Here is a 27,788-nt window from a genome sequence, read left to right as displayed (position 1 = left end):
ATTATAGTCATTCATTTTCACAATGTCTGAGAAATATACCAAAAAAGGAATACCAAGACTTAGCCAATTTTTATTTTGTTTTGTTTCATACAGAGAAGCAGGTTAACCTACTATAATGTGAAAAATATAAAGGTCCAGAAAATAATCCATTTTATATTTAAAATAACTGGTAATCTCTGATTATAAGCAGTGTCCTTAAAGGAGACTTAGCTTGGAGGTACAACTGGATGAACCAAGCTCTAGGGAAGTCAATGTTCACAGGAAGGTGAAATTTTAATCTATTATGTTAATTTGTCCACTCCTAATTTCCAACTTTTCCACTAATCAGTAACAATCTTCGATGGGCCAGTATCATAGGCTGGCTGTTTCTAATCCTGTTGTAGGCTGACAAATGTCCTCCAAAGTTATGTTTCTAATTCCTGGAACTTGTAGATGTTACCTTATTTGGAAAAGGGGTCTTTGCAAATGTAATTAAGTTAAACATCTTGAAATGGGGAGAGTCTCCTAAATTATCCAGGCAGTACCTAAATTCACTTACATGTATCCTCATAGAAAACAGACAGAGAGAGATGTGACATACATAGAGAATAAGGGAATGTGAAGACAGCAGAGATGTGAAGATGATGTCCTCGATAATTAGAGTGATGTGGCCACAAGATAAGGAATGCCCATAGTCACCAGAAGCTGGAAAAGACAAGGCACAGATTCTCCCCTAGAACCTCTGGAGGAAATGCAGCCCAGCCAATACCTTGATTTTGGCCCAGTGATACTGATTTTGGTCTTCTGACTCCAAAACTATGAGAGAACAGATTTTTGTAATTTTAAGCCATCAAATTTGTGGTCATTTGTTTACAGCAGCCTCAGGAAATCAATACAAACTCCAAAACTTGACTCAATGAAATTAATATTGCAGAGTGCCCAGAATATACAGCTACATGTAATTCTTTATACCTTGCCATAGTTGAAGGATTTACAGTAGCTTTCTGAGATTCACAAAACATACTGGTAACATAAATAGGTGAAAAGAGAAAAAACAAGGCTGGTGTACAAAATGGAGCCAAGAACAGATTTATGCAAGAATACATATAAATACAGTCCTTGTCATGAATCAACTACAAATTTGTCTCTAAAATTTTTAACAACTAGCCTGCAAAGGAAACCTTCTTGTTTACACAATTCAATGTCCATAAGATAAAAAACAAGCCAACTGCACTGAAACACAGAAGACAAAGTGAAATTTCTCCCAGGTGTTTTGCTATCCATTTTGGGGGCTGTAGCTCCACATGGGGTAGTCGTTACACTCTGTGAAAATGCAACTCTCGCCAACTTCCTTATATCAGACCCAAGTTTATAAGGTTGCTTACAGTATGTCAAAATTCAACGTGATAAAGGCAAATTCTACAGCCTAGACTGATAAGATATCAAAACATAATAATACAAGCACATTCTATGAGAAGGGCGGTGAATAGAATACCACCTAGAAATAAAGCTCTCTGCTCATATGCCTTAATTCTAAGGCACATTATATTCATGAATAAGAACTGTTTTCCCAGCTGAACTATTCAGTATTCAATAAATGCTTAAGAAAGTATATACTGCCTATGGGATGTGGCTTAAGAGTAGGTTTAACAGCGGGTGAAATCAAAGTCATTAATTCAACAGCGAACACTGTCTACTTCTACTGCCTGCCAAGCGAAGTCTAGATAACTACCGAAGAGAAAGAATGTCCGATCCCAATTCCCTGAAGAAGTTTCCCAGTTTGTGGGGCAGAGAGACTAGCGAGCTTCAAATAACGCTCTTAACTCAACCAAGGAGTACTAAGGAAGCCTTCTGGCAGAGATCCTGACTATTAGATGAGCAGACAGACGGAAGGGGAGAAAGACGGCATTCCAAAGTGGGTCAGAAGGCTCTTCCCTTAGAGTCACACAACCTAGGATGTGTGAAAATAAGAAAGAAAACACACAGAGAAGTGGAATGAGAGGGAGAAATAGGAGAGCGCATTTCATCTTCCCACCACAAGCTACACGAACAGCCGTTGCTTCGGAGTTTTTGCCGGCAGCTCTGTAGTTGCTCCCAGCCAAATACAGTTACCGAACCCTAGACGAAAACAACTCTTTGCTCGACCCTCCTCAGCTCACCACCAGCCCCAAAATTCCATACAACAGGAGACCTTGACCTTATTGCGCAGGCGCCAAGTATGACCTCTGAGGCCGCCAAGAGATTGGTTAATAGTTCCGGGTCTTTCAATTAGGGTTCCCTTCTAGCCGCCAAGCTTCCGTTTCTCTACTGCTCTCCTCAGTAGTTTCAGGCGATGATCTGGAGGTCAGGCCAGGACCTTTTTCCGGGAAATTGGCGCGTAGGAGACAAGGTCAGGGACAGGTAAGGTGGCTGTCCATGTATTTTGGGGGGGGTGTGGTACGACAGGGTGATGGCTGGAGAGCTCTTTCGGGGCGTCCAACCTTGTCGAGTCGCCAAGAATGGGACGGGTCAATTTCATAGATTAACCGGCTGGGGGATTTCACAGAAGTACCACATGAACAACTTGGCCTTTTCCTGCATAAATTCGGTAATTTACCAGACGGAGGACGCCAGTTTTCATGCTGCCGTAATTTCCACTCAGGCGCAGTTACTCTTCTCTTCCAGATTAGTTAACAGTACAAAAGCTCATTTTCTCTGCTTTTCAGACGACCCTTCTGCACCGTGGATTTGTTTCGGAAATGCAGATTAATTTTGTTACCAGATTAAGAAAACTATAATAAGGTGCCATTTAAGAGAAATACTAGCTTAATGTCCAGCCGATTCAAACTCCGGTTGTCTTGGCACTAGTGCTTCCATCGCGGATTTGAATGATCGAGTCCATTGGAGGGGGTAGGGGAATTGTTCTTGTTGAAGTGAATAAAGTTAATATATATCTAGTGGTGTCCGTGTCTCGACAACTCAGTAAAACTATATGGTTCCAGGCTTTAAAAATAATAAAGCATTCCGCTTTGATTGTTTTACTGTGACGATACGTCGTGCACAGTATATGCGAGTTTCTTGGGTCTTGATGATTAGTCCACTGTGCCACGTGAGTTTTGCATATAAGCCTTACCACCGGGAAAGGTAGCATGACTGTCTTCATTTAATAGATAAGAAAACCGAGGCACAGAATGGTACCGTGAGAAGGCGGAGGCAAGATTCCAGTCAAGTTTTCTGCCCCAAACCTGGTGTAATCACTGCTAACCAGTGGTTTTTAAGAAACTAGAAAGCTTTCTCCTCAGTAAAATTCACACATGTACACACATACTATACATTTCAGCATACATTTTCATAGTTCATGGAATTCAGGTTACTGAGGCATATCTAAGTTAAGAATTTCTGCACTTGGTCTCCACCTTTCAAAAAGAAAAGGCAAACCTAATCCAAAACCAGTTACAAAAAATAAAAAAAACGCCTAACCTTGTTGAATGTGTCAGATATATCAGAAAGATAAAGAAACTTGCCCTTTTATATCAAAGTATAAATATGGGAATTTTCTTCTAGTTTGTGCTTAACTTGTTTTGAATCAGCACATTTGAGTGAGTTATATGTTTTTGCTTAGTATTTTCAATTCCATTTCATTTTTCTTCATAAAACCATGGTCCCACTTAAAGAAAGGTGACAAGTGATTAGAATGGTTTAATGTGAGTAAAAATCTAATTGATGTGTAAAGTATTTGCCTTTTAAAATATTGAGTCATCATTTTCTTTTTTTTTCTTTTATCTCCCTTTTTAAAATTTTTAGATAAAACTGAAAGATTCTATAGAGAGGTTTAGTAGAATCCTGAAAAGTCCTAAGTAAGGCTTTCAACTTTTTGTAAATTAAAAGCTAATAAAGAGTGACAATTTGCCAGTCTTTGAACCAATATTTATGAACTGTAGGTCTTAACCCACTTTAAGAAAAAAAAAAGTATACCAAGGTCTATGCAATTTTCATACTCTAGAAGGAGACTACAAAGCAGTTTTGTTACTAATTAAATAACCTTTTCATTTTCCTCCTATTTAGCAGGTGGTTGTTTCTAGTAAGAATTTCGGATTTGAAGAGATTTGTTCCCTTTCTACGTGGTAAAATTTTTAAGGACCTAGATTTTCCAGTATGTTCCACTGGATTCTTATGAGACTGTATACCTGATGAGTTATCCCAGGAATTTGGTACATTCCAGAGTGGGCATAGAGATGACTTAGCTTTGGTGGCTTCAGTGACCGCTGTCTTAGTGAATCCTTTCCTCTTTGCCAAGTCAAATTACCAAGCTGTTGATCCTCTCCCCTATTTCTCTGGCTGTCAGTCTTTCTGGGTAAGGAGATCATTCCAGGGAGGTACAGGTTTAACAATATGGAGTGTATGTCTTTTTTTTTTTTGCATGATTAAATGAGGACAAGAAATAAATGTGTCTGTATAGAACATATGAGCACTAAACTTACAAACAGTTTTAAGTTTTTCTATTTTTTTAAGCTACCATTTACTGAGTGCTGCCATCTTATTTATTTCTTACAATAGTTCTGCAAGCATTGTTTTCTGAATAGGAAACTCAAATTTAGAAAGCATAATAACTGTCCAAAATAACCCATGTAACAAGGGCCAGTACTTAAACCAAGGCCTGGTGATTCCATGCTCCCTCTTCATTTAAAAACAGAGTAGGTTGTGAATGAAGCTGAATGTGAGAATGATAGAGGGAGGAGGGCTGGGGGCACAAATGAAACCAGAAGGAAAGATAGAGGATAAAGACTGAGATGGTATAATCTAGGAATGGCTAGAGTGTACAGTAATAATGAATAAATGTACAAATTAAAAAATGTTTTTTTCATGAGAAAGAACAAAGGAATGTCAGTATTGCAGGGTGTTCAAAATAGATGGTAATTCGTATTTTGAAACTTATGTGTGAAACTAAAGCAAAAAATGTTTATTTGGTACAAAATTTATATTTTGACTAGTGCATTTTTTAATATAACTTATATGGGCAATTTAATTGAACACCATAAGTACATGGAACATTGAATAGGGCATGAGATTTTTGTAAGTTTGTCCAGAAGGATGCCCCAATAAATCCCAGAATGATTTGAACAGTGAATAAAAAAGTATTTGCAAAGTCCCTTTGAGGAAATGATGAGAAAGGGGAAAATTCAACTTCCCCATCAGGAGTTAAGAGAACTCCTGATATTCTCTTAAGCAGTGGGGACAAACAAATCAATAGGCCAAGCCCTCAATCCTGGGGTTTGTTCATATGAAACTTATCCCCGCAAAGGATAGATTAAGCCTACTTAAAATTAGGCCTAAGAGTCACCCTCAGAAAACCTCTTTTCTTGCTCAGATGTGGCCTATCTCTCTCTCAGCCAACACTGCAAGCAAACTCAGAGCCCTCCCCCTCTATGTGGGACATGACTCCCATGGGTGTAAACCTCCCTGGCAACGTAGGACAGAAATCCTAGAGTGAGCTGGGACTCAGCATCAAGGTATTGAGAACGCCTTTTCAACCGAAAGGGGGAAAAGAGAAATGAGACAAAATAAAGTGCCAGTGACCGAGAGATTTCAGAGTCGAGAGGTTATCCTGGAGGTTATTCTTTTGCATTATATAGATATCCCTTTTTAGACTAAGGTTTATCAGGCTAGAGGGAAGTGCCTGAAACTGTAGAGCTGTGTTCCAGTAGCCATGTTTCTTGAAGATGATTGTACAATGATATAGCTTTCACACTGTGACTATGTGATTGTGAAACCTTGTGTCTGATGCTCCTTTTATCTGCAGTATGGACAGATGAGTAAAGCATATGGATTAAAAATAAATAAATAATAGGAGGAACAAATGTTAAAATGGATTAATATTAGATAGATGGGAATACTAGCGGTCAATGAGAGGGAGGAGTAAGGGGTATGGTATTTATGATTTTTTTTCTTTTTATTTCTTTTTCTGGAGTGATGCAAATGTTCTAAAAAATGATCATGGTGATGAATATACAACTTTGTAGTGATATTGTGAGCCATTGATTGTACCCCATGTATAGAATATTTGTATGTTAAGAATGTATGTGTTTGTACATTGTTGTTTCAATAAAAATTTTTTTTTTAATTTCAAAAAAAAGTGAAACCATATGCTATTTAAAAAAAAAAAGAGTGCGTCGTGCAACGGTGGCTCAGTGGCAGAATTCTTACCTGCCATGCCCGAGACCTAGGTTCAATTCCTGGTGTCTGCCCATGGGGAAAAATAATAATAATAAAGTAATTGCGGAGGACAGGGTGCAAGGGTAGTGCAGAGGTAGAATTCTCTCCTGCCATGCAGGAGACCTAGGTTTGATTTCCAGCCCATGCACTTCCTGAAAGAAAAAAAAAGAATTCAACAAATGATGCTGCAGTAATGGGATTGTCACATGGAAAAACAATGAAATGTGACCCCCATCACACAACATACAAAAAAAAAAGTGATTTGGAATTCAGAACTTGTTTTCCTAGAAGCTTTGTAGCAAAAATGATTCTTCCCAGACCAGCTTACAAATAACTAATTGATAGAAGAAGTACTGCATAATTGCAATAGAAATCTATTCTGATACTATAATGGTAATTAAGGAAAGCAAAGCAAAATTGAGTAAGAATTTTTTTTTTTTTTTTGCATGGGCAGGCGCTGGGAATCGAACCTGGTTCTCCAGCATGCCAGGTGAGAACTCTCTGCCTGCTGAGCCACCATGGCCTGCCTGAAAAAAATATTTTTAATCTGATGTTTCGAAAAGTTACTTTTTTTTTTATTAATTAAAAAAATTAACAAAACATTTAGAAATCATTCCATTCTACATGTACAATCAGTAATTCTTAATATCATCACATAGTTGCATATTCATCATTTCTTAGTACATTTGCATCGATTTAGAAAAAGAAATAAAAAGACAACAGAATAAGAATTAAAACGATAATACAGAGAAAAAAAACCTATACCTCACATGCAGCTTCATTCAATGTTTTAACATAATTGCATTACAATTAGGTAGTATTGTGCTGTCCATTTCTGAGTTTTTATATCCAGTCCTGTTGCACAGTCTGTATCCCTTCAGCTCCAATTACCCCTTCTCTTTTTTTTTTTTTTTTTAATTAACGGAAAAAAAGAAATTAACCCAACATTTAGAATTCATACCATTCTACATATGCAATCAGTAATTCTTAACATCATCACATAGATGCATGATCATCGTTTCTTAATACATTTGCATCGGTTTAGAAGAACTAGCAACACAACCGAAAAAGATATAGAATGTTAATATAGAGAAAAAAATAAAAGTAATAATAGTAAAAACAAAACAAAACAAAAACCTATAGCTCAGATGCAGCTTCATTCAGTGTTTTAACATGATTACTTTACAATTAGGTATTATTGTGCTGTCCATTTTTGAATTTTTGTATCTAGTCCTGTTGCACAGTCTATATCCCTTCAGCTCCAATTGCCCATTATCTTACCCTATTTCTACCTCCTGCTGGACTCTGTTACCAATGACATATTCCAGATTTATTCTTGAATGTCCGTTCACATCAGTGGAACCATACAGTATTGGTCCTTTAGTTTTTGGCTAGACTCACTCAGCATAATGTTCTCTAGGTCCATCCATGTTATTACATGATTCATAAGTTTATCCTGTCTTAAAGCTGCATAATATTCCATCATATGTATATACCACAGTTTGTTTAGCCACTCTTCTGTTGATGGAGATTTCGGCTGTTTCCATCTCTTTGCAATTGTAAATAACGCTACTATAAACATTGGTGTGCAAATGTCCGTTTGTGTCTTTGCCCTTAAATCCTTTGAGTAGATTCCCAGCAATGGTATTGCTGGGTCGTATGGCAATTCTATATTCAGCTTTTTGAGGAACCGCCAAACTGCCTTCCACAGTGGTTGCACCATTTGACATTCCCACCAACAGTGGATAAGTGTGCCTCTTTCTCCGCATCCTCTCCAGCACTTGTCATTTTCTGTTTTGTTGATAATGGCCATTCTGGTGGGTGTGAGATGATATCTCATTGTGGTTTTGATTTGCATTTCTCTAATGGCCAGGAACATTGAGCATCTCTTCATGTGCCTTTGGCCATTTGTATTTCCTCTTCTGAGAGGTGTCTGTTCAAGTCTTTTTCCCATCTTGTAATTGGGTTGGCTGTCTTTTTGTTGTTGAGTTGAACAATCTCTTTATAAATTCTGGATACTAGACCTTTATCTGATATGTCATTTCCAAATATTGTCTCCCATTGTGTAGGCTGTCTTTCTACTTTCTTGATGAAGTTCTTTGATGCACAAAAGTGTTTAATTTTGAGGAGCTCCCATTTATTTATTTCCTTCTTCAGTGTTCTTGCTTTAGGTTTAAGGTCCATAAAACCACCTCCAGTTGTAAGATTCATAAGATATCTCCCAACATTTTCCTCTAACTGTTTTATGGTCTTAGACCTAATGTTTAGATCTTTGATCCATTTTGAGTTAACTTTTGTATAGGGTGTGAGAGATGGGTCTTCTTTCATTCTTTTGCATATGGATATCCAGTTCTCTAGGCACCATTTATTGAAGAGACTGTTCTGTCCCAGGTGAGTTGGCTTGACTGCCTTATCAAAGATCAAATGTCCATAGATGAGAGGGTCTATATCTGAGCACTCTATTCGATTCCATTGGTCGATATATCTATCTTTATGCCAATACCATGCTGTTTTGACCACTGTGGCTTCCTAATATGCCTTAAAGTCCGGCAGCATGAGACCTCCAGCTTCGTTTTTTTTCCTCAAGATGTTTTTAGCAATTCGGGGCACACTGCCCTTCCACATAAATTTGCTTATTGGTTTTTCTATTTCTGAAAAATAAGTTGTTGGGATTTTGATTGGTATTGCATTGAATCTGTAAATCAATTTAGGTAGGATTGACATCTTAACTATATTTAGTCTTCCAATCCATGAACACGGTATGCCCTTCCATCTAGTTAGGTCTTCTGTGATTTCTTTTAACAGTTTTTTGTAGTTTTCTTTATATAGGTTTTTTGTCTCTTTAGTTAAATTTATTCCTAGGCATTTTATTCTTTTAGTTGCAATTGTAAATGGGATTCGTTTCTTGATTTCCCCCTCAGCTTGTTCATTACTAGTGTATAGAAATGCTACAGATTTTTGAATGTTGATCTTGTAACCTGCTACTTTGCTGTACTCATTTATTAGCTCTAGTAGTTTTGTTGTGGATTTTTCCGGGTTTTCGACGTATAGTATCATATCGTCTGCAAACAGTGATAGTTTTACTTCTTCCTTTCCAATTTTGATGCTTTGTATTTCTTTTTCTTGTCTAATTGCTCTGGCTAGAACCTCCAACACAATGTTGAATAATAGTGTTGCTAGTGGACATCCTTGTCTTGTTCCTGATCTTAGGGGGAAAGTTTTCAATTTTTCCCCATTGAGGATGATATTAGCTGTGGGTTTTTCATATATTTCCTCTATCATTTTAAGGAAGTTCCCTTGTATTCCTATCTTTTGAAGTGTTTTCAACAGGAAAGGATGTTGAATCTTGTCAAATGCCTTCTCTGTATCCATTGAGATGATCATGTGATTTTTCTGCTTTGATTTGTTGATATGGTGTATTACATTAATTGATTTTCTTATGTTGAACCATCCTTGCATACCTGGGATGAATCCTACTTGGTCATGATGTATAATTCTTTTAATGTGTTGTTGGATACGATTTGCTAGAATTTTATTGAGGATTTTTGCATCTATATTCATTAGAGAGATTGGTGTATAGTTTTCTTTTTTTGTAATATCTTTGCCTGGTTTTGGTATGAGGGTGATGTTGGCTTCATAGAATGAATTAGGTAGTTTTCCCTCCACTTCAATTTTTTTGAAGAGTTTGAGGAGAGTTGGTACTAATTCTTTCTGGAATGTTTGGTAGAATTCACATGTGAAGCCATCTGGTCCTGGACTTTTCTTTTTAGGAAGCTTTTGAATGACTAATTCAATTTCTTTACTTGTGATTGGTTTGTTGAGGTCATCTATTTCTTCTTGAGTCAAAGTTGGTTGTTCATGTCTTTCCAGGAACCCGTCCATTTCCTCTAAATTGTTGTATTTATTAGCGTAAAGTTGTTCATAGTATCCTGTTATTACCTCCTTTATTTCTGTGAGGTCAGTAGTTATGTCTCCTCTTCCATTTCTGATCTTATTTATTTGCATCCTCTCTCTTCTTCTTTTTGTCAATCTTGCTAAGGGCCCATCAATCTTATTGATTTTCTCATAGAACCAACTTCTGGCCTTATTGATTTTCTCTATTGTTTTCATGTTTTCAATTTCATTTATTTCTGCTCTGATCTTTGTTATTTCTTTCCTTTTGCTTGCTTTGGGGTTAGCTTGCTGTTCTTTCTCCAGTTCTTCCAAGTGAACAGTTAATTCCTGCATTTTTGCCTTTTCTTCTTTTCTGATATAGGCATTTAGGGCAATAAATTTCCCTCTTAGCACTGCCTTTGCTGCGTCCCATAAGTTTTGATATGTTGTGTTTTCATTTTCATTCGCCTCGAGGTATTTACTAATTTCTCTTGCAATTTCTTCTTTGACCCACTCATTGTTTAAGAGTGTGTTGTTGAGCCTCCACGTATTTGTGAATTTTCTGGCACTCCGCCTATTGTTGATTTCCAACTTCATTCCTTTATGATCCGAGAAAGTGTTGTGTATGATTTCAATCTTTTTAAATTTGTTAAGACTTGCTTTGTGACCCAGCATATGGTCTATCTTTGAGAATGATCCATGAGCACTTGAGAAAAAGGTGTATCCTGCTGTGGTGGGATGTAATGTCCTATAAATGTCTGTTAAGTCCAGCTCATTTATAGTAATATTCAGATTCTCTATTTCTTTATTGATCCTCTGTCTAGATGTTCTGTCCATTGATGAGAGTGGGGAATTGAAGTCTCCAACTATTATGGTATATGAGTCTATTTCCCTTTTCAGTGTTTGCAGTGTATTCCTCACGTATTTTGGGACATTCTGGTTCGGTGCGTAAATATTTATGATTGTTATGTCTTCTTCTTTAATTGTTCCTTTTATTAGTATATAGTGTCCTTCTTTGTCTCTTTTAACTGTTTTACATTTGAAGTCTAATTTGTTGGATATTAGTATAGCCACTCCTGCTCTTTTCTGGTTGTTATTTGCATGAAATATCTTTTCCCAACCTTTCACTTTCAACCTATGTTTATCTTTGGGTCTAAGATGTGTTTCCTGTAGACAGCATATAGAAGGATCCTGTTTTTTAATCCATTCTGCCATTCTATGTCTTTTGATTGGGGAATTCAGTCCATTAACATTTAGTGTTATTACTGTTTGGATAATATTTTCCTCTACCATTTTGCCTTTTGTATTATATATATCATATCTGACTTTCCTTCTTTCTACACTCTTCTCCATACCTCTCTCTTCTGTCTTTTCGGTTCTGACTCTAGTGCTCCCTTCAGTATTTCTTGCAGAGCTGGTCTCTTGGTCACAAATTCTCTCAGTGACTTTTTGTCTGAGAATGTTTTAATTTCTCCCTCATTTTTGAAGGACAATTTTGCTGGATATAGGAGTCTTGGTTGGCAGTTTTTCTCTTTTAGTAATTTAAATATATCATCCCACTGTCTTCTAGCCTCCATGGTTTCTGCTGAGAAATCTACACATAGTCTTATTGGGTTTCCCTTGTATGTGATGGATTGTTTTTCTCTTGCTGCTTTCAAGATCCTCTCTTTCTCTTTGACCTCTGACATTCTAACTAGTAAGTGTCTTGGAGAACGCCTATTTGGGTCTACTCTCTTTGGGGTGTGCTGCACTTCTTGGATCTGTAATTTTAGGTCTTTCATAAGAGTTGGGAAATTTTCAGGGATAATTTCTTCCATTAGTTTTTCTCCTCCTTTTCCCTTCTCTTCTCCTTCTGGGACACCCACAACACGTATATTTGTGCGCTTCATACTGTCCTTGAATTCCCTGATACCCTGTTCAAATTTTTCCATTCTTTTCCCGATAGTTTCTGTTTGTTTTTGGAACTCAGATGTTGTATCCTCCAAATCACTAATTCTATCTTCTGTCTCTTTGAATCTATCATTGTAAGTATCCATTGTTTTTTCCATCTTTTCTACTTTGTCCTTCACTTCCATAAGTTCTGTGATTTGTTTTTTCAGTTTTTCTATTTCTTCTTTATGTTCACCCCATGTCTTCTTCATGTCGTCCCTCAATTTATCGATTTCGTTTTTGAAGAGGTTTTCCATTTCTGTTCGTATATTCAGCATTAGTTGTCTCAGCTCCTGTATCTCATTTGAACTATTGGTTTGTTCCTTTGACTGGGCCATATTTTCAATTTTTTGAGCGTGATCCGTTATCTTCTGCTGGCGTCTACGCATTTAGACAGATTTCCCTGGGTGTTGGATCCAAAAGTTTGGAAGATTTTTCTGTGAAATCTCTGGGTTCTGTTTTTCTTATCCTGCCCCGTAGGTGGCGCTCGTGGCACACGTTTGTCTGCGGGTCCCACCAGTAAAAGGTGCTGTGGGGCCTTTAACTTTGGAAAACTCTCGCCGTCCGGGAGGTTCGCTAGCTGAAGCGTCTTGGAAGAGTGCCAGCCGGCCCGGGGTCCGAACGCGGGGAGGGTCGCTGGCCGCCGCAGCCCAGGAAAGCACCCGTCCGAATTTCCTAGTTGGCCCGGGGCACCAAGCATGGTGGGAGGGCGCCAGCCGCAGCGGCCCGCCCGGGAGAGTGCACCGTTCCCGGGGAGTCATGGGTTTGGAAGGGCCTTCCCCCGTCACCATTCTCCGCAGCCTGGGGATTTCCGATCCACTTATCTCAGATGGTCCGGGGGGCCGCGCGTAGTGTGGGCGCCAGCCGCCGCGGTTTGAGGGGACCGCCTGTCCAATTCTCCCAGCTGACCCGGGAAGGGGGAAGGGAGTGACTCCGGCCGCTTGCCGCCCCGCCCGTTGAAGCCCACGCCCCTCGGCGATCTCACCAGAGCGGGTTCTCTCAGCCAGCCAGCCATTCCAGGATGGGGTACGCTGTCTTTTTTTATCTCTGTCATGGCTTTGGGAGCTGTTCTGTATCGTTTCTACTCCCCTAGTAGCTGTTCTGGAGGAGAAACCAAGATCCGCGCGTCTTACTAAGCCGCCATCTTCTCCGGAAGTCCTCGAAAAGTTACTTTTAAAAGGAAGTAAGAAAGAGAAAAGATAAAGCATGCAAAGAAACTTTTTATAGTCTCTGAAAGTGACTTCTGTATGTATATTTGCAAAGCCTTCAGATGTTGATGGCACTGATTGTTACTATTTTCTACTTATACATTAACTGGTTTATGATTTTCTTTTTAATTGATGAAAATACAGCTCTAACCCTAACAACCTCAACCCATCTATACCCAAATAATGGAGCAAGAGTTGGGAGACAAGTGAATATGGGAACTGAGAGTGCTGAAAAGAAAAGGCAAGATCCCTTGATTATGGCCCCACGAAGGAGGAAGAGACCTTCGGCTGGCCTTCAGGTGGCACTATTGGCCCAAGATTGCTTGGTTGGTGTTCAGAATGGTATTTGGTTTGAGGTTGACAGTGTGCAGTTGGTTTGAGGTCAGCTTCTGCTCTTTCAATGGATCTTAAAATGGAAATGAAAACTTCCTTAATTTAAACATAGTGTTATTTTAGTCTTACAAGAACTCTTTTGAAATTTGTTCAACACCATCCCTGTTTAGGAGATAGTTTATGTATTTCTTGTTTTTTCAAGATAAGTTTATGCCATTTTTCTGTTTGGAGATTAGCACTGTTTAATCCCCACTGGATAGGGGATAAGATTATCATCTCACTACTAAAATTTCACATAAATTTGCATTTTCTGCCAAAAATAACCACTACATCTGATCTGAAATGGGATAGAAAAGTTAACTATTCTACCAGCAATATTCTTGATTTTTATGACGCACCCATGTAATTTTTCAGTGTATATTAGCTGTAATTTCTGCATATCAAAGGATATCATTCTTATACCTATTTCAGCATTCTCCACCCCTGGAAAAAGTTACTGTTTTCAGCTAATAAGAACTTAGGTATTTTACATTAAGACAAAATATGTAAGATGGAAGAAAAGATAAGTAACATTACAATTCATAAGAGCCCCCTATTCAGGAATAAAATGAGCTGTTGAGTTTATTTTTATAGGACTACTTTTGCTCTGTTTGTTTTCCCCAATGGCCCTCAGTCTCTAGACACATTCAATCCAGTAACCTAGAGGCTAAATGACCTCATATCTCATTAACCATTCTCAGAGCCATCTGGAGCCCTAGAGGAGAACAGTGTTCAAAGCACTAATAATAAAGACAGCAGCATAATTATTTCTCTGCCATGATTAAGCCTTTAGACAGCAAGCAGTCAGCATATTTATTTTTTAGATTACTTAGGTGGTTATTTACTGAAGGTGTAATAATGCTGTGGTGGGATAACTTGTTTCCCTATCCTCTTCGCCCAGTCTACTAAGCAGGTAAACTGACTATTAGTGAGTAACCTATTGAATCACAAAATTGTTCATTGAAAACATGGCTGTACAGAAAAGGAGTAATACTGTATGACTACAACATGCAAATGTAAAGTATACCAAACAAATGGCCATTTTAGACTGTGGATCTCTCTCAGCTGTAAGGCCTGTACTGCTAACAATATGTACTGATTCACGCTGGCTTCTGTGTTTTCATTTTCTAAAGTGTTCATTAGATAATCTTACAATTTCTTACACTAACCTTTCTATCTTTCTTCTCATTTTCTGTAGAGACTTTTGTTCCTTGCTGCTCAAGAAATGTCTTCACTTTCAGAATATGCCTTGCGCATGACTCGTCTGAGTGCCCGGCTATTTGGTGAAGTTGCCAGACCCACTGATTCCAAATCCATGAAAGTAGTGAAACTGTTTAGTGAACAGCCTTTGGCTAAGAGGAAGGAGACTTATGACTGGTATCCAAATCATAACACTTATTTTGCACTCATGGGGATACTCCGTTTTCATGGCCTCTACAGGTAATGACTAAAAAAAAACACATAAAAGAACTTGTGGTGGGAGAATTTTTTTAGTAAATCAAAAAAGGGGGAAAAATCAGCCTTTCTCTCCTTAAGGTTTTGTGGTTCTTATAATAGTGCTCAGCTACTGTTTGGGGGAAAATGCTTTTGTCAAAATATCTTTAATGGACAAACAAAAAGAGAAACTTATTAAAAGATACCTTTTAATTATATCTAAAACGTGACTAATGTTAAATAGATACTGAGCTGTAGAGAGATGTTTAATTTTGTTCAATCTAAGAGCATTATAGAAAGGTCACAGGGAAACTGGTCCAAATGCAGAGAAAGAAAACAACAGGAACACCAAGGTTGCCCCTAAGACCAGTGCCAGGTCTCATCAGATAAACAGAGTCCTTATCCCACATCTCTTCTTAGCTGATGTGTGGGAGCCTGGTGGCAGTTTGATTGGCAGTAATTTCCTCCTACACTCTTCTGGCATTTTTATTCTATCTCTTTTTTATTTTTTTAATTAGGTGTATATAAGCAGTATTTACCTTTAAGAATTAGCTATATGAGCATTAAATTGCATAGTCTTTTAACACCATGCATTTATATATTTGTTTATGTATAGGAAGTAGATACTTAATACTATATGCTTCCCTAGACACAGAAAGTATCTGGGGCATCATTTTGTTTAATTTTTTCACTACCAACCTAATACACATTCATTATAAAAAAGAATTCAAGCAGTATATATTTGTATAAAATTTAAATACCTACAGTCTTTAAAATTTTAACTTATCTTTGGCAGTATTATAAAATTTATTTGGAACTATTCATTCTAATATGATAAAATTAGTATTATAGTATGATATTCATTCCCAAAAGCAAACAGATATTCTTTCACTTTTCATACATAAGCATGAGACATGGTCACTAGGGGGACTAGTGAACAAAATAGGTTTTTTTAGTTAATGTATTATTAGAGATTAAAATCTATGACATATTTTGAATTTCTAGGACTACTTTGGGACTGTCTTCCCTTGCCATTAGTCTGAGCTCAGAAAATAAAAACTGATGTTATTAATGGCCCAAAACAAAATATCACTGGAGGCAGAATCCTGAGTAGAAAATTACAACCCATAACAAATCACATTCAACTATTTTAATTTATCTGAATTGCTGCCACTCTCCATTTGTTTAAAAAATAGAAACTTGTCTATTTTTAGCATTTAGTTATCTGTGGAAAATTAAAATTATTGTCACATAGTCACCAGTTATGGTAAATAGTTCCTCTAATGTTAGGCCTCCTGTGGCATCAGGCTGTATGAAATATGGCAGTCTTCAATAAAGAAAATATTACTTAAAGAACTGCAAAAAAGAGGAGTGAAGCAGAGGTCCTCAAAAACAATTGATTCAGTCATTCAATCAGGTACTTAGGATATATCATCCATGTAGACAAAGTCCCCTGCTGGCGCTTGCTTTTTGGCTGAGGATGGATTGGTAGGAGGGAGGTATAAACATGATAAATAAGTTAATTACATGGTATATTACTAAGTTGTACATGCTATGGAAGAAAAATAGTATAGCAGGCTGAGCAGGATCAAGAGTGCTGACAGGGCACACAGTGGGTGGGGGAAAGGACAAGTTACAGTATTAAATAGGGCAATCAGGGTAAGCCTCATTGAGATTTAAGCATAGACTTGAAGGTAATGAGTTAGCCAAATGAGTATATGGGGAACAGCTTTAAAGGCAGTAGCGCCCTCCCCCTCTCTGCATGGTACAGGACTCCCAGGGATGTAAGCCTCCCTGGCAACATGGGACAGAAATCCTAGAATGAGCTGGGACTCAGCATTAAGGGATTGAGAAAACCTTCTCAACTGAAAGGAGGAAGAGAGAAATGAGACAAAATAAAACATCAGTGGCTGAGAGATTTCAGATAGAATTGAGAGGTGATCCTGGAGGTTATTCTCACGCATTATATAGATAACCCTTTTTTAGTTTAAGGTGTATGAGAGAGGCTAGAGGGAAGTGCCTAAAACTGTAGAGCTGTGTTCCAGTAGCCTTGTTTCTTTAAGATGATTGTATAATGATTTAGCTTTCACAGAGTGACTATGTGATTGTGAAAACTTTGTTCTGATGCTCCTTTTTTTGTCTATGATGGACAGATGAGTAAAAAATATAGATTAAAAATAAATAATAGGGGGGACAAATGTTAAAATAAGTTGGGTAGAGGGAAATACTAGTGGTCAATGAGAGGGAGGGATAAGGGGTAGGTATGTATGAGTTTTTTCATTTTTCATTTTCTTTCTTTTTCTGGAATGATGTAAACGTTCTGAGAAATAATCATGGTGATGAATATACAACTAGGTGATGATATTGTGAGCCATTGAATGCACACCAAGAATGGAATGTTCATACATTAAGATTATTCATGTTGTATGTTGATTAGTTTTATTAATAAAAAATTAAAAAAACAAACAAACAGAGCAACAGTCAGAGCAAAGACCTTGAGGTAGGAGTGTGCCTGAGTCACACAGAAGCTGGTGTGGCCAGAGGAGAGCAAGCTATGGATAGAGTGGTAGGACAAGGGGCAGAGAGGTAATAGGGTAGGCTAGAGGCACATCATTCACAGGGCTGTATAGGTGATGGTAAGGACTTTGGCTTCTACTCTAGGTGAAATGGAGAGCCAGTTGCAGGGTTTGAACAGAGTGACATGATCAGACTTATATTTTAAAGAATTATTGTGGCAACTTTAAGAATATATCATTATTTGGGGGCAATAATAGCTAGTTCCAAAGTGTTCTGATGCATACATACATCATGTTCATGAAATGAAATAGTGTACCCTATAAAATCAATCTATTTTTAAAGCATCCTGGAGAGTTAAAAATTGGACCCAGTAAACCTGTCTTACATTTAATTCATATGCCATTAAAACCTGCATTTTACAGATGAGAAAACTAAGGTGCCAGGGAGGTCAGGTAATTTATCCATGTTCACACAAATAGTAAATGGTGGAGCTGGGATTTGGACCCAAGGTTCATATGAGTTACAGAGCTTACATGTTTAACAACTGTACTGTTCTTTAGGTGTTTGATCTTGAGATGTAATCATTTTTATATATTATACATAGTCTTCAACTTTGATGCCATCCACAAGTCCTGGCTGCCTTGATCCTAAAGTAGCTGTCTTTTGATTTGGTTCCCTTCTGTCTGAGCCTCTCCCTAACACCCTGTTAGTTTGAATTATCCACTGCCATTAGAACAACTCCCTCAAGACCACTCCCCATTATTAATAAATGCTAATTCCCAGGGCTGGCAGAGTTGCTGTGCAGTTATTGAAGCTTATGCCCACTTTCTGCTCCTCTTACCGTTTAATCTTAGTTTTTTAGGGAAATTCTTAGTATTGTATCAGTTAAATAACTTTTATATAGGCTAGGAATTTAACTGTTTGTGGCATTATTTCTGTGAGGGTAACTATGACTTAAATGAACTTTAGAACACAGTCCATCTGTATCTTGAGGGCACCCTTTTCTTTCTGTTCATCAAGCTGAGTTTGTGCCCTATAGAAGTCAAGGATTGTGAACCAGAGACACTTAAGGGAACAGTGCTAGATTGGTTTTTTTTACGTCTAATAAAAATAGCTAGTTAATTCTTTATTTCTCTTTTTAGAGATGAGCATCAAGATTTTAAAGAAGAGCAAATGCGACTAAAGAAGCTCCGTGGAAAGGGGAAACCAAAGAAAGGAGAAGGGAAAAGAGCAGCAAAAAGGAAATAGTGTTTACATCAAGAGACAAAATTTCTTCTTCAATGATTGAGAGCAGAAGAAAGTGTATTTATTGTGTTTTGCACATACTGTAGGACTGTAATCTTCCTAAATTGAAGGTTATTTGGAGGAACATGATCATCTCCATATTGAAGTCCAGTCCAGTTAAATTGCGACTGATTTCTTGAACACATTCTAAATTTTGACCTTGGTTTTGTAATATGAGGTTTACCTAATTCTCTAAAGAAATGAATACATAAATTGTTGCTTAATGACTTATTTGGGGGTAAAGATGGGATATTGGAGCAGTGGAGGGGAGAATTTGTTAAACGAGAATCCTGCAGTTCACTCATTACTCTCTTCTTGTTTTTTCTCTTAACCAACATAGCTTCTTTTATCTCTGTCTATTCAGTCTCTGCTTCCATCCCCCAAGCTCGCAAACGATATGGCTCTCCACCTACTCCTTTGAGAATATCTAATAAGATACCTGGAAAGGAAGTATTGAGAACCTGCTACACACAAGGCACTGTGGAGAGCCCTGGAAATAAGCAGTTAGTAAGGGAAACAGTCTCTCCTACCTTCACAGAACTTTGTCTCATGGGAGAGATTAACGATACATAATTATATTAATATAATTGTATTAAATGCTACAAAGGAAAAGAAAGTGTGGATGGGCAAGATGGATAGATGAGTGGATGAATGGATGGATGTATCCAGAGAGATAACAGGAGGCCCAAACCTCATTAAGGAGTTGAAAGAAGGCCTCTCTAAAGAAGTGATACTTAAACTGAGTACCAAAGGATAAGTATGAGTTAGCCAGAAGAAAAATGGTGAGAAGGGTGCTTGAGACACAAAGAATACCATTTGCAAAGCACTAAGGTAAGAAATTGTCAAGTTCAAGGACTTGAAAAAAGACCACTGTGATTAAGGTTTGGTTGGCCATAAGGAAATAGAGGCCAGATCACGAAGGGCTTTACAAGTTTCCGTGATAAAGCTTGGGCTTTATCCAGACATTAATGTGTGTAAGATGTGGTTTGTATGAAAAATTACTATTATCTAGCTAGGTGCTGGTTTAAATGCTAACATTATTGTATTCTAACACTTTCCGGTGAGGTTGTGAGGGTTTTTTTTTTTTTTCCAACAAGAGTTCTGAAAATTTACCTCTCTCATGGGAAAGGAAAGCAAAGTGCATAGACAAAGGGATATATAACAGCTATTCCAACCAAGCTTTTTTTTCCCTCCTGCAACATTAAAAGTATTGGCAATAATGTCCTGTGAATAATTCCTGAACTAGTAAGAATCTCACTACGTATTTTTGGATAAATGATATTTTAAAAGATATATAATCCAGATGGTATGGCCCAGGTTTATATTGTATCTTATGAAGAAAAACCACGTAAAATTGAATGATTTATAAGTTAATTCTAGCAAGAAACTGAGAATTCATTCATTTAAAATTTTAGTGAGCACCTGCTATGTGACTGACACCATGCTGATTCAGAGATAAATAAGACTTAGACCTTAAGATTGTATGAATAAGCATATGTGTATTTTGAAGTGTTGTAAGATCTCAGGGATTTGCTTAGAAAAGAGGAAATGCACAGTTATTCTTGGCCAGAGCAGTTGAATCAGGTATGGGTGGCTATTTACCCCAGGACGCTGGACTGAAAAACACTTTCAGGCTGAACCCAGTGAAGCTTAGAGGATGTTCTGAATTGTGATCTCCAGCATTTGAAATCAGCCTGAACATCAGGGGAATTTAGGAGAATTAGTGTATTTTAAAGAATAACTGTATTAGATACTTACAGTAGACCTGTGCCAGAAAACAAGCAAAGAATCAGTGTATCAGTTAACTGATGGAAGAACTTAAAAGAAACTCTTGGGCCCTAAGCTTACAAGGAGACTTAGCAGCGGTTGGTAGGGGAGTTTGTAGATAACCCAGCAGTAGACTTCTTTTTTTTTAATGCAATTTTATTGAGATATATTCACATACCATATAATCATCCAAAGTGTACAATCAGCAGTTCACGGTATTGTCATATTTTTGTGCATTTATTACCACGATTAACAATACTCAAAAAAATAAACAGAATAAAAACAAAAAAGAATACCCAAAACATCCCATACCCCTTAATACCCCCCACTATATCTTTTTTTGCCCTTATTTTTATTTATGGTTGGTTTTTTTTTGTATGCTGTATAGCAGGGTCACATTTTATTCTTTTTCCATGTGAGTATCCCATTATTGCAGCACCATTTAATTTTTGGTTTGTTTTTGTTGGTTTCTTTTGTTTCTTTGTTTTGAGAAGTGCATGGGCCAGGAATTAAATGCGGGTCTCCCACATGGCAAGCGAGACGTCTACCACTGAACTATCCTCGTACCCCCTGCCCTTATTTTTTAACTCATCTATCCATACTCAGGATGAAGGAAGAGTCAGCCACAATGTTTGAACAGTTGCACAGTCACACTGTAAAAGCTACATAGTTATACAATTGTCTTCAAGAATCAGTGCTATTAGATTATAGTTCAACTGTTTAAGGTATTTCCTTCTAGCTATTCTAATAAGCTAAAAACTAAAAAGGAATATCTATATAATGCATAAGAATAACCTCCAGAAAGAATTCTCAATTCTATTTGAAATCTTAGCCACTGAAACTCTATTTTGCTTCATCTCTCTTCCCCCTTTTGGTCAAGAAGTCTTTCTCAATCCCACAATGCTGGATCCAAGCTTATCCCTGGGAGTCATGTCCTACAATAGAGGAAGGGCAGTGAGTATACCTTCTGAGTTGGCTTAGAGAGGCCACATCTGAGCAACAAAAGAGGTGGTCTGGGTGTAACTCTCAGGCATAATCATAAGTAGTCTTAGCTATTCCATTGCAGGAATAAGTTTCATAACGGCAAGCCCCAAAATCAAAGGCTCGACCTGCTAATTTCCAGTGTTTATGAGAATGTCAGGAATTTCCCAAGTGGGAAGGTTTAATATTTCCACATTTTTCCCTAGTCCTTCATTGGGGATTTGCAAATACTTTTTTATTCCCTGCCCAAATAACTCTGGGATATATCAGGGCAACACACTAACTTGTACAAAACCAACAAGATCTCACTCCCTATTCAAGATTCCATATAAGTATGGTGTTCGAATAAAGTGACCATACTAGTTAAATTAGATATTGTGCTATAGAAAATATAAATTTTGCATCAAACATATTTTGGTGTCACACAGAAGTTGAAGTTTTAAAAGTCAATATCATCCTTCACCCGTAAGTCTGATTTACCTGAGTCCTAACCAGATCTGCCTCATGTCTCTAATTGAAGTCTGATCTCTTTTTCAGCTTCTTTTAACAATTGCTTTTGGGTAATGCTGACTTTCAAAACTGTAGAACTCTTGCTCTGAGTTTCAGGTGCACACAGATAACCAAAGTGGCAGGGACCGACCAGGTTATACACAAAGAGCTCAGCATCTCAGAATTTAGAAATAACTATTACAACTAAGGAACAAATGTAGCTGCTGTAAGAGCTTACACTCTAGGAATCATAATAAGCCTCCCCATGATAACCTGTGAGTCAATTCTCAGAGTTCACACATGGTCCATATTAGTCAGGTTTTATAATGTTTGTCTTTCCGTTTCTGGCTTATTTCACTCAACGTATTGTCCCCAAGGTCCATTCACCTAGTTGCATTTCTCACAACTTCATTCCTTCTTGCAGCCACTCAATATTCCATTGTATGTATACACCACAGTTCGCTCTTTATGTATCCTTAAACTACTTCCATTGCAAATGGTATATACCGCCACCATAAACACCAATGTGCAAATGTCCATTCCTGCCCCTGCTTTCAGTTCTTCCAAATATATACCTAATAACTGGGTTGTAAGATCATATGGCAACCCTATACTTAGCCTCCTTTGGAACCAACAAAGTGCCCTCCAAAGGGGCTGCACAATTCTACTTCCCTACCAATGAATAGGTACATCCCTCTCCACATTTTCTCCAGCACTTGTATCTTTCTGTTTATTTTTAAACAGTTTTGTTCATGAACTATGCAATCCATCTTCAATAGACAATCAGTGGTTCCCAATATAATCATATAGTTATGCATTCACTACCATAATCTATATGGGACATTTCCATTTCTTGTTTGTTTCTCTCCTCTCAGAGGCTACCATCCTGTGATGCCTTTTATCCAAAGTCTGAAAACTGTTGTTTATATATTTTGCCCAGTTTTAGCTTTAGAGGCCAGAAGTCCCAAATCCAGGCATAGGCACGGCCATATTTTCTCTGGGGTCAGTGGTGGTCTGATGCAGCAGTCCTCTAGCACATGGCATTGTCTTGGGCTCCTGTAAAGTTTTGTCTGGCTTCTGGCTGCTACTGCTCCATTTTGAAAATTAGAAACTGAAGCTAAAATGTATTTGTACATCTCCTGTGCCCTGAAATTCGACTGTTACAGTAAATGCTGTGTAACTCAAACAGCCTGTACTGAACTGTGGTGAACGAAACGGAAGGAGACAATAAGAAGGAAGAGTTAGGTCTTCACACCATGGAAGCAACACATTTCAGGACTGAGATAAGAACCTGCAATTAGATAAAAATCATAACTATAGGTTAGTCTAGTCAGATTATTTACTCACATTTCTCTGTTAAAAACCAAAACTATTTGTGCTTTCCCTATAATGTTTGGTGTTTTGTGTGCATGGAGGATTTCTGCCCTTAATTTCAATAAAGCATAGAGAATGGGTTTTGAACTCAGAAGTCATGGATTTTGTGACCTATTTCTACTTAATAATTATGCGACCTCTGAAACTTTTTCCTCATATGTAAGATCATGATAATGATATTTCACTGTATTAATAAAATATTAAGATATTTGTGCAGAGGACTAATATAAATTGCAAAGGGTTAATCAAATATTTTTATGTACAGTGATTTTTGGAAACAATAATAATTGAAACATCTCACCAGCCGTTTTTTCCAAGGCAGCATTGACAAATATCTGCCCAAAACCATTAAAGTTCTCTGTAATTATATGCAGAGTGGTTGGTTCAGGGAGCAGGAATATGTGGGCTATAACAAATTATTTATATATTATGGATTCCAGCAATTCATTTTTTTAAAAAGCATCTTATATGTTTCTCTATTTAATCTGTTTTATGTGGCCTTGACATAGGGACCTTAGCAAATAAGCTAATTTAGTTATCCTTCACACAGTTTATTCTGTGTGGTCTTTGTAAATTTTAATCCTGGAAGGAGGATTAGACATGTTCTACTTCATGCTTTTTTTAACCTTTTATTCATAAACATTCCAAGAAAAAAAATTACTAAAAGTCACCCTATTCACCCCTTCTCTCTTTTCTCACACATTTCTCCCAAATGTGTGCCTGATTTTAGAGTTTAGATGACAAAACAAACTTCAAGAGTAAGAGGAGTAAACCAAGAGTATACCTACCAACCCTGTCTTTATGACCCTATTTCTTAAGTACTCATCAAGAAAAGTTCAAAAGAAGGCATTTCCTTAAAAAAATAAAAAGTAAGATGAACATTGAGATACAACGAGCAAAGCAGACTATAATACTTCTAAGAAGATTTAGATAAAACAGAAACATTGTAAAACCCCAAATATTGAGGTAATTAGAAAAACAGTAAAACAGTTCAATATGTTGAACTGAAATCAGTAAAACATTTTTTAAATGACATAAAGGCAGCAAAATGGGGAAAGGAGCATGGAACTAATGTGATCACTGGTCTAAGAAATTATCCAGATGCACTTTTCTAACTTAATTGGTAATCTGGCCATAATGTAGGTTCATATAAGAGTAGAAACTGAGTTAAACCAATGTAGATTCTAAGACCATGTTCATTCTACTTAAGAAAATGTGCGTGCAGAAGACACAATCTCTTCCTTATTGACAATGTAAATTGTGTCCAGTACAGAATCACTTTCCCAAAAGAGCCACAAAACTATTGATAGGCCCTTGAGTTTTGAATAAAAACAGTACCCTAAACAGAAATTGGAAGTCTTGGAGAAAACACAGGTTGTGTGTAAAAAGTGCTCCACTCTAAGTCTATCTAGTATGAGAACTGATGATGCATTAAACACTGAACAAAGTAGTAGGAAGTTTATATTTATTCTATGCTATTTTTAAGGACTTAAAGAAAGGAGAGATTGATATGGCTTGATCATCCAAAATGACTTTCCAAACACTGAAAGCATAAATACAAATAAAAAATTGGAGCATTTATCAAGGGTCAGGCATTATGCTTTATAGGCCCTATCTTATTTAACCCCTATGTGATAAGTATCTCCATTTTACAGATAAGTAAACTGAGATTTAGAGCGATTCAATAACTTAGGCACTTATAAGTGTCTAGACCAAGTTTTAAACACATGCACCCCGACTTCAAAGCCTTCTCCTTTAATTACCATACTGTAACAGAACTTTCACAAGCCTAAGGGAAAGTTAAAGCAAATGGCATGAGGAAAGACGCACAAACAAAAATAAATAAAAACTGTGGCTGGTAAGAGCTATAATGGGCATAGCTTGCCAACCTCAGAGCCATAAACTGAATGAACTAATATAGGGCCTTCAAGTTCCCAGGGTTTTTATATCCCCCCTCCCCTACAATCCCCACTCCTCCATCCTTTGCCTTTGGGGTGCCAGATACATGACCCTGAAATTTTAGTGAACCCTTCCATGTCTTGCCTTCCTCAACTGCAGACATGAGGAAAGTATTACTGAGAAGAGCTATTATGAGAAGTCACAAAATGATTTATTAACTCCTGGTTCTCAACAGATGTTGGATTGATATTGGAAACATAAGAAAGGAAGAGGAGAAAAAAGTGGCAGGGACTGAAGAAGTTTGCAATATTTTATTCATTTATTTGACAAATATTTATTGACAACCTAGTAAATTGTCAGATACTGTTCTAGATGCTGGGGGGTTCTATATGAACAAATAGACACAGACCCAGTAGAGGATATAGATAAATCAATACACAATATAGCAGGTATGATAGCTGCTACAAAGAAATACCAAAGCAGACCAGTGAGGACCAGGAATACCAATGGAGCTGGCGGGGGTTCTATTTCTTATGGATAGGATGACCATGGAAGTCCACGCAAATAAGATGACATTTTAGCAGAGAAGTTTAGAAAGAAAAGGAGGGAGCTGTGAGAATTTCTGGGGAAAGACAATGGATAGCATGTACAAAGCCCCGAGGCAGGAGTATACTTGATGTGTTTAAAGAAGAACCTGGAGGCCAGTGTGGCTGGAGAGAAGCTGGAGAAGAGGACAGTAATAAGAGATGAGGTCAGTGAACAAGTAATGAGAAGCCATTGAAAGGTTTTCAGCACAGAAGTGATGTGGTGTGACCTAGTTTTTTTAAACAATCATTCTATCTACTGGATAAAGTATAGTTTAAGAATAGACTAGTGCAAGTGAAGAAACAAGGAGACCAGTTAAAAGGAATGGCAATACTCCAGACAAGAGATGACGGTTGCTTGATTAAGGTGGAATGGTAAGAAGTGGTCAGATTCTAGATGTAAACATTTTAAGGTAGAAACAACAGGATTTTCTGAGAGATTAGATGTAAAATGTGAGAGAAAAAGAGACATCAACAATAAGATTCCAAGATTTTTGGCCTGAGTGACTGGAAAAAATGGAGTTTCCATTTTACAGAGATGAGGAAGAAGAGTGAAGGAGGAGATTTGGGTAAGAACTCTGCAGTTCAGTTATTGGAAAGGCTAAGTTTGAGGTGCCTGCTATGATTCAGATGGGAATGTCAAATAAACAGTTGGATATAAATGATATGGAAACCAGGAAAGAAACCCAGGCTGGAGATAGAAATTTAGGAGTTGTGGGCTTATAGATGATGTTTCAAGTTTAGGAGATTGGATGAGATCAACTAGAAAATTAATGTAGATAGAAAAATGAAAAGGTCTGAGGACTGAGCCCTGGACCTATTCTGTCTTGGAACCTTTGGTGCTAGTGAAAAACATCTGTAGAAAGCCCTTAAGGTTGATGCTTACTTATTTGAAACATTAGGATTTGTTTGAAAGTTTGCATGTCACTACAGGATGCATAGTCCAGCTCTCACCTTTAAGACTTATCTAGTTCCTGAACTTCCAGATGTTCCACTTTAATCTAAGATCATCTTCCCTTCAATTCCACTTAAAAAAAAAAAAAAACATTGTCTCTATTTATCTTAGACCTTTAGAAGTCAAACTATTTACTGCGTTGATGATATTTTTATTAGCTCCTCACCATGGACTATAATTTCACAGTTAAGAGTTCTGGACGTGACTTCTTTTTTTTTTTGATGTGTGACTTTTTTAACAAATTAACCTCTGTACCTCAAACTTTTCATATGTGAAGACGTGATAATATTAGTGTTTATCACAAAAGATTATTGTAGAAATAAAATGAAATAATTCCCATCAGATTTTTTTTTCAGAATGACTGACATATAATAGGTGCTCAATAAATATTGAACTTTTTTTTTAAGAATGGGTTACTATGGACTCCCCTATTTACAGGGACTTTTAGAACAGATATTTTGGGGACCAAAGGGCCTTGTGGTCTTTCTGAGTATGGAACATCTCCTTGACATAGCCCTTCTCTTCTTGGCACAAACCCTCCCTGGCTGTCCATAGCAGATTTGGCCATTATTGGCAGTCATCTCTTAGAGTTGGTGGTCAGGATCAAGAAAGTAGCAACATGAGATGGGAGAGTAAACTTTATCCTGAGTGATCATTAGGAACAAATCAGCTAGCTGAAGAATACACTGTGGTGTTCAAGTGGTGATTTTCTGTTTTCCTCATTCCATCTACATTTTTTAACTGGAATAATTCTAAAAATAAAAAATAAATATATGCTTTCAAAAAGTTTTTAAATAATTTTTAATATGTTTAAGAATTAGTGTAAAGTTTAAAAGCAGAACATAAAGGTTTAGGTCCAGAATGTTCCCAATTATGCAAAAGAAAAAATTGGAAAAGAACAAAAAAACTGGAGGAGCTATGCCCAAATATTGACAATTGTTGCTTATGAGA

General features: G+C 37.3%; 1 protein-coding gene across 3 annotated transcripts; it reads left to right on the top strand.

Moving 5' to 3' along the window:
• The first annotated feature begins 2,258 nt into the window (after positions 1-2,258).
• MRPS33 (mitochondrial ribosomal protein S33) lies at positions 2,259-20,008 on the top strand. 3 transcript variants are annotated; one of them, XM_077147853.1, is made up of 4 exons: positions 2,259-2,379; positions 13,326-13,480; positions 14,752-14,993; positions 18,647-20,008. In XM_077147853.1, exons 2-4 carry the CDS (start codon positions 13,394-13,396, stop codon positions 18,750-18,752), a joined length of 435 nt encoding a protein of 144 aa, XP_077003968.1. In that variant the 5' UTR covers positions 2,259-2,379; positions 13,326-13,393; the 3' UTR covers positions 18,753-20,008. The 3 variants fall into 3 exon arrangements, with proteins under 3 accessions (XP_077003968.1, XP_077003959.1, XP_077003978.1); XM_077147844.1 differs by having other exon boundaries at positions 13,326-13,507; XM_077147863.1 differs by lacking the exon at positions 13,326-13,480.
• The last annotated feature ends 7,780 nt before the right edge of the window (positions 20,009-27,788 follow it).

Source organism: Tamandua tetradactyla, chromosome 1 (assembly GCF_023851605.1).
Source record: "Tamandua tetradactyla isolate mTamTet1 chromosome 1, mTamTet1.pri, whole genome shotgun sequence".
In the NCBI taxonomy this organism is placed as follows: Eukaryota; Metazoa; Chordata; class Mammalia; order Pilosa; family Myrmecophagidae; genus Tamandua; species Tamandua tetradactyla.
The sequence above is the reverse complement of the archived record's forward strand: the minus strand, read 5'-3'. Positions and strand labels throughout refer to the sequence as shown.

Excerpts from the sequence above, each read along its gene's own strand:
- MRPS33 (XM_077147844.1), top strand. The coding sequence starts at position 13,394 with ATGGGAACTGAGAGTGCTGAAAAGAAAAGGCAAGATCCCTTGATTATG. Across the intron at positions 13,508-14,751 it reads TATTGGCCCAAGATTGCTTG|AGACTTTTGTTCCTTGCTGC; the intron begins GTTGGTGTTCAG and ends CATTTTCTGTAG. Across the intron at positions 14,994-18,646 it reads CGTTTTCATGGCCTCTACAG|AGATGAGCATCAAGATTTTA; the intron begins GTAATGACTAAA and ends TTCTCTTTTTAG.